Source organism: Limanda limanda, chromosome 7, assembly GCF_963576545.1.
Source record: "Limanda limanda chromosome 7, fLimLim1.1, whole genome shotgun sequence".
NCBI lineage: Eukaryota > Metazoa > Chordata > Actinopteri > Pleuronectiformes > Pleuronectidae > Limanda > Limanda limanda.
Window position 1 is genome coordinate 25,171,959 of NC_083642.1, and position 7,244 is coordinate 25,179,202.

General features: G+C 40.0%; 1 protein-coding gene across 1 annotated transcript; it reads left to right on the forward strand.

Annotated features, from left to right (window-relative positions):
* The first annotated feature begins 3,846 nt into the window (after nt 1-3,846).
* Nucleotides 3,847-6,630, forward strand: si:dkey-8e10.3 (serine/threonine-protein kinase SBK1). The gene is made up of 3 exons (XM_061074673.1): nt 3,847-4,009; nt 4,527-4,729; nt 5,956-6,630. Exons 1-3 carry the CDS (start codon nt 3,847-3,849, stop codon nt 6,628-6,630), a joined length of 1,041 nt encoding a protein of 346 aa, XP_060930656.1.
* Nucleotides 6,631-7,244: the final 614 nt, after the last annotated feature.

Here is a 7,244-nt window from a genome sequence, read left to right on the forward strand (position 1 = left end):
TGCCGGAACTAGCTTGCCTGTGTCGCAACATTTTTTACTGACAGAGGTCAGCACTTTTTTTCTGTGTCTGTTGCTCAGTCCAATATAGCGAAGTTAAAATAATAAAATTATCAAAATGATGGGGTGGTGATTTTTGGGGTTAACTAAATACATATTTGTGAGGTATTAACGGATTTCCCATTAATCCTTGAAGACATCATTACACGATAATTGATTAAATAAAACGTCTACATCAGTCGAAAACAGATCATGTTTTGGCCTCTGGTTACCTTTCCACGCTGTGTGTTAGTAGCTAGTATTCCCTCCTGTTTATTTTGGAGAAGATAGTCTCGGTTTAATTTCCACTGCAGGTCAAACCTAGGAACATTTTGAATGCCTCTCTAATATTAATCATGGAAAATAATACTAATCTTTTCACTGATACCCGTGAACTGACAGCTGGAGCTACACTGCAAGGTGCATGTTAGTCAAATTGATCTCAAAATGTTAACCAAAGGAGCAGTGAGAGCACGGAGCTGGTTTGTCAGTCCAAACAGCCCTGTAACTCAACTCCTGTGAGATCATGAGGACAGCAGTGGTATCGTAATGGGATGGGAAGTTGTGATACAGACGCCGTCTGGCGCCTCCAACACTATTCCGCACCATCCTGGTATGTAAAAGATCCCAACATAACATGAGCACATGTCTTTGGTGACAGCGTAACATGATGATCACAAACTTCAAAACACGAGCCACAACATAACTTTAATCGCTGATGGCAGCCTGAGCAAAGCATTACGGGATGCTTTTATAATCCATGTGGTAGAAAAATGGATACATCAAACTACCTATAACTGCTATTATGGTAATTTATGTTTCCCACCTAATGTCCAACCACTTGATTTGGAAGGGTCACCTGTAAGAATCCAAGCTTTGTACCAGTTATCTCCAACAAAATGACATTTGTAGCTTTTGGGATAGCGAGCAGCTCTGAACATGTCGTGACTGACACCTCATTAACCCACCACAACGCTGCAAAGGCCAACTCTCCCAAGTATCTGTTTCTCTGTGGCGTTGGTCCTGCTTGCCTGGAGGCTCGGTGCCCCCAGAATAACTACCAGGGGTCACACTGTTGAGTGAGTGTACTGTTAATCAAACACTGGCCAACAAATACACACACATACACGCACACACACACACACACACACACACACACACACACACACACACACACACACACACAGACACACTTTATCCACGCACAGGTGCACACAACAACACTCCATTAGTGCTGCCTGAGGTGTAGGCAACACCCCAGGGATTTGTTTGTATGTGTGCTACAGCTTGAGTGCATTCATGGCTTATAGTCGAGGACCATGAAGGTAAGAATCTCACTGGGCTGCTCCTGGTACTGCTTCAGCCTCCCACTATGGGGAAGGTTGTAACAAACACACACCCCCCCACACACACACATGCACACACACAAATCAGATACTGTGAAAGCAATTTGGGTTAGATAATCAGTCTTATATGGAGAGCAGCCTCATGCATTTTTGGGGACAGTGCAAATGACAGTCATGAAAAAGTGATGGTGGCTGGAAAATGATATACAGAGTCTAGAGGGTACTTTGATTGACTACAATAAAGTCATCATAATACAACAATAAATACATAATATTAAATTAGCATAAGAATCAAGAAAAAGAAAATAATGCACAGACATGGATGAAAGTACATATTTTGTGAGGAGAATTATCTTGTATTGTATTCTCTTGTATGTATTGTCTTCAAATTATGACTTTATTCTTATACCATGTGACTTTTTCCCCCCCGAATTATTAATTTACTATTGCATTATGATTTTTTTCTTTATAATCAAAGTTATTATCATTAAGTTTTTTGGTGTAAAATTATGTATTTAGATGTTTTTTCCCCTTTAAGTGACTTTGTTACTCCGTCATAGGCTGTAACAAGATTTAGAATTTTTATTTTTTTATTTTGTCACTAAACTCTAGCTTAGTAGTTCAGTGCATACTAACATGCTCACAACGACGATGCTACTGCACTGATGTTTACCAGGGCGAATGTATAATAGTCAAGCAATTTATTCGATCCTATGTTTTACATGTAAAAAGTTTGTAAAGCAGCATGTCAATTTGGTTAAGACGAATTTATCCTCTAACCTGTTGTAAAGTAAAAGTATAAAGCAGCATGTAATGAAAACACTCATATTTGTTTGAAGTACTGACCAAACCTTTTAAAATGCATTTATTCAATTACAGTGACAAGTAGTTCCCTTTTAGTGTTCCAGTAAATCATTTAAGCCAGTGTCTTAAGCTCAACAAACAGGTGCAGTATTGAAAACTCATGTGTAGTATCTGTATTCAAATTCCCAAATCACTATGTGTGACTGATATGAAATTTCAGGCATTATCGTGCAGCTGCAATAAGTAGTGAGCTCAGTGAGAGGAAGCTGTGAGGCTCAGATGCACTTCTGAGTCGACCTACGCTCTACACTCGTGTTTGTGTGAACGGTGGAGACAGAGCAGTGAATGTGTCAAGCAGGAAAAAGGTTTAACATGAGAATCAGTGACATCTGTCTGGTGGAACTAAATGTTGATGCTTCTCATGTGCATAGGCAATACATCTGGTAGATATTAACGTGTGTAGCTGACTGTGTGTGTGAGTGTGTGTGTGTGTGTGTCTGTGTGTCTGTGTGTGTGCCCTTTGCAGAGACAGTTTGTAATCAGCTGTCACAGTGGGCTCTGTCAGAATTGCAGCAGTTGGGAGCAGACCTTCGTGCTGAGCAGTGAAAAGCTCTCAGGTCCACTCTGAACTCTGGCACACGCAGCAGCAGCAGCGGAGAAGGTGGACGACAGTAAGGACAAACTTTCCACCTGCACTCCCACAACAAAGAGCTGCCTTTTGACAGTTGTGCGCATGGTGGTGTGAGTCTCTTTCATTGTGTGTGTTCGGTTTACCTGTTTTCAGACTCACGTGACTGTATCGGGATCAGACAAAAAGGTAAGACCTACAAGCAACCAATTATAAATCATGGTTAATATGAATACATATCCACCACTCCTATTATTGAATAAAACTTCACTATAGTTAATGAAGAAATAAAACTAGTAAAAGTATAACAAAATATTTTAATGCACTAGGCCACTTGGACTCCCCATTTACACAGTGGTTTAATGAGTTTGAATGTATCAGTGATTTAATAATACATATAACTTAGGCCAAGGCCACTTTACAGAGAAAGGAAAGTCAGAGACTTACAACATAACGTAATGAATATAAAATTAAATGCATGTCTAAAAGTGTTTTGTGTGTTTTACATTTACTGTGTATTTTACACAACTGCACATACACAAGGCCCAGTCAGTAGTCATTGTTGAAAATAAGTATTTGTGCAAATTATAATATAATTTGCTGAAGATAATGTGAAATGTTTTTTTTATGTTTTTCAAAATGTATTATGCTTTGTTTCTAATTACAGTTCTGATAGATATGCCCAGCGGAGACAAAGGTCTAATATACTGTACTCTTCATGTGTAACTACATACAATAATAGTGTCATACTGTTGCATTCTTGTCTTTTTATATATCAGATACTTTATGACATATTCTCAGATTATACTCAAACAAAACATACGACAATACAATGTGTTTAGTTGAACACTTTAAGTTACTTGAATTTCATGTTTTACTTGACATATCTTTGAGCTAGAGCCATTTTGTATGAATGTAAACTAATTGACATTTGAAAGTATTGATTTGTCCTGTTTTTAATGATTTGATTATTTTATAATTTGTGAAAAAGCTTCACAATCACTTCTTGGTTCTGGCCGTGTGTAGGTAGAGATGATTGAGCTGGGCCTCGCTGACGGGAGCCTGATTGATGAACTGATGGAGCTGACGGCTCAGAGCCTCAGTCAGCGGGAGATCCAGGAGCACTTCAACATCGTCAAGGAGATCGGCAGAGGGAAATACGGCAAAGTGCTGCTGGTGACACACCGCTTCAGGGGTATTACTGCACTTTGATATCTAATACTCGTCTATGTAACTAATCTTGGCTATTTAATACTAGATTTGGATCATTTTATTTATATCTGTGATTGTTCAGAACTCTGGTTGTCCTATTATCGAAACATGATGTTTTACACTTAACAACTTAAACTTAAAAGTTGTTTAGGAATTATGCAATTGGCATAGAGCAGTTCAACCGCCAAAAAATCATTCCAGGCACACAAAACACCTCTGAAACTTTGCTTTTTATGTTTTTGCTGTATATGAAGATGATGCATATTTGACAATGTTGCAACTGGATATAAATAAAGATCTAAGGAGAGAGAAGGAAGGACCTTGGAAAGACATGTAATGGTATATTAGATAATTATAACTGTAAACAGCAAATGCAGAGTATCAGTGCAGTATCACAGAAGTGCTCATAGATATTTTAATGCTGTTATTAGACATTAGATAAAGGAGGTGTGAATGAGCAGTGCTAATAATAACCACAGTAAAGTATGGATGGTCTGCAGGGACCCCCATGGCCTTGAAAGTGATGCCCAAAGCCTCGACTAAGCTGCCGGGCTTTCTGCGAGAGTACTGCATCTCCTTACACCTGTCCTGCCACCCCTGCATCGTGGGCGTCTTTGGCATCGTCTTCCAGTCTAATGAGCACTACTGCTTCGCCCAGGAGCTTGTCATTGGCAGGGACCTATTTGCTGTCATCCAACCAAAGGTGAGCCAAACATTGGCCCAACAGGACTAATGGTTCTATTTTAACACAGACTATCTGTTATATTTGACCACAGTCTCAAACACAAACTGGGAAGGATGTAAATGAACCTCCCGCCCCCCGAAAAAAATAAACCTCTAAAGTCATTTGGCTTCCGGAAGGAAGCTAGTGTGGACTCATTAGGAAGCTTTTGATCTTCCTTTGCTTTCACAAGTGCATAGGCTATCAAAGAATTAAAGGGTGGACGCACAAAAAGACCATCTTTGTAAAACAAGCAGAGTGTATGCGTTTTGAGTGCCCATATCTGTATGGGCATTCTACCATCTTGATAATGCACCTTTAAATCTCATTAAAACAATTGTCCAATCGATTTAAGATAGCAATACACAAACAATGCACCTGATCACACCTCATTTAAATACCAAGTAGGATTATCTTTTTATTCAGTCATGAAAACATAATCAATATTATACACATAGTCAACAATCTATGTACAAGGTGACTGAAAAGGCACAGACAGGCGTAAGATGCTTATACAGTAAAGGCCTGTCCTATGTTTTTGTCCATCTAATTAGTCCTCCAGATTAAAAAAAAACAAAGCAAAACACACAAATTATATACACATTTTGAAAAAAAATCATCTGTGTTTATCCGGTTTAATCTCATGAAACTTGCACGATTTGTATGTAATCTTGACACATGGAAAATTTGCGCCATGTTAGGTGTGACCTCACCATTAGCCCCATAGGTCCCATCAGCACTCTATCAGTGACTCTGTCAGTCTGTCACAAAGGGTTCTCTGCACCAACCTTACCAAGGAAAAATAAATGTTATGTTTTAACCTATGATCTAGATAAAATCAATATAATCAATTTTCTGCACCTAGCAAGTGAAAATGGCGATGCTAATACGCTTGGAGAGTGGATGTACTGTAAGGGAACAGTGGAGCCATGTTTGTAGTTCTTTTTCTTTTGTGAGGATGCTTGTTTTGATCCCAGAAAAGATGGAAGTAAAGATCCATGTGCTCAGCATTCTGTGCTCAGAAGCCTGTGTGACAGAATAGTAGACAAAGTGCTGAGTTGATCAATGCGGCTAGGTACTATTGAGTGGTAACGTCAGCATACTAATGCTCTTAATGTGATAATTTTCATACTGGCACATTTGCAAAATGATAAAAAGTGCTCTATACTCCTTTTATTTATACATATTTTATTATGCTTATATTTCAGATGGGTATTCCAGAATCTTCAGTCAAACGTTGTGTCCTCCAGATCGCCAGTGCTTTGGAGTTCATCCACAGCCATGGCTTAGTCCACCGAGATGTCAAGCCTGAAAACATTCTTCTGCTGGACAATCATTGTACCCAGGTCAAACTGGCAGACTTTGGCCTGGCCCAGAAGAGAGGCACGATGATACGATTCATTACAGGCACACTGCCCTACATGGCCCCGGAGCTTTGTACCATGGCCCTGCTGGAGGGGCAGAAAGAAGTGACTGCTCCCCCCCTGAGCGTGGAGCCAAGCCTGGACACCTGGGCCTTTGGAGTGGTTATCTTCTGCATTCTTACGGGCTACTTCCCCTGGGAGCGCTGCATGGACTCAGACGACTTCTACCTGGAGTTTGCTGACTGGTGCAGAATGGAAGAGAGACCTATCACTGAGGAGAACATTCCTCCTCTGTGGAAAAGGTTCACTCCAGAAGCCATGGAGATGTTTGGTAAGCTCCTGGCTTTGGATGCAGGAGAGAGGGTTACAGTTGGGGAGGTGAGAGCATATGGAGAGAAGGACTGGCTCAAGAAGGCATATGGGAACGAGCAACAGGAGACAACAGAAAAAGAAATAGCCAGCATCTCTAGAAATACATCTGTGCATAGCAAGGTGGAGGAACCTCCTAATGCTAAGTGACTTTCAAACTGTGTTATTGAATCCTCTTTTATTTCGTAATTACACTATACTATAGGCTCTATCTTTTGATTGTAGCACATGATATAAAGCACATGGTTCAACTTTGTTTGGGGCATGTCTAAAACCCCTCATGCTTGTTCCACTGCAGTTAGAAAAGAGATCGCTGAGCCAGGTACATGGTTCAGAAGGGTTGTACTTTCTAGTTTATCGTGGCTGTGTTCTGGACCATCTGCCATTCCCTTTAAAAGCCAGGTAGAGAAAATAACAGCTGCGTTAGTCTAAAACTAGCTAAATCACAGCGTAAGATAGGCCCTAAATCTCAAAGGTCAATATTTCATGCAATTTGCAGTGAAGACACATTGACATGGAGGCACATTGCATCCACACTGTAAAGTGTCCAAAAAAAGAAAAGATGATTTCACAGGGATGTCCTTAACCATTCAGACATACTTTATATTAACGGCAACTGCAACATGTTGCCTGATTCAATACCAGCTGGTGCCCTCAGTTGCACTCCTCTCTATCTCTTTGTGGAACTGTATTCTTATGAGTAAGTAGGAAATAAATGTACAAACCATGACTTTTTATTTGTGTTAATGGTTATTCTTCAGTAT

Excerpts from the sequence above, each read along its gene's own strand:
- si:dkey-8e10.3 (XM_061074673.1), top strand. The coding sequence starts at position 3,847 with ATGATTGAGCTGGGCCTCGCTGACGGGAGCCTGATTGATGAACTGATG. Across the intron at positions 4,010-4,526 it reads GGTGACACACCGCTTCAGGG|GGACCCCCATGGCCTTGAAA; the intron begins GTATTACTGCAC and ends GATGGTCTGCAG. Across the intron at positions 4,730-5,955 it reads TTGCTGTCATCCAACCAAAG|ATGGGTATTCCAGAATCTTC; the intron begins GTGAGCCAAACA and ends CTTATATTTCAG.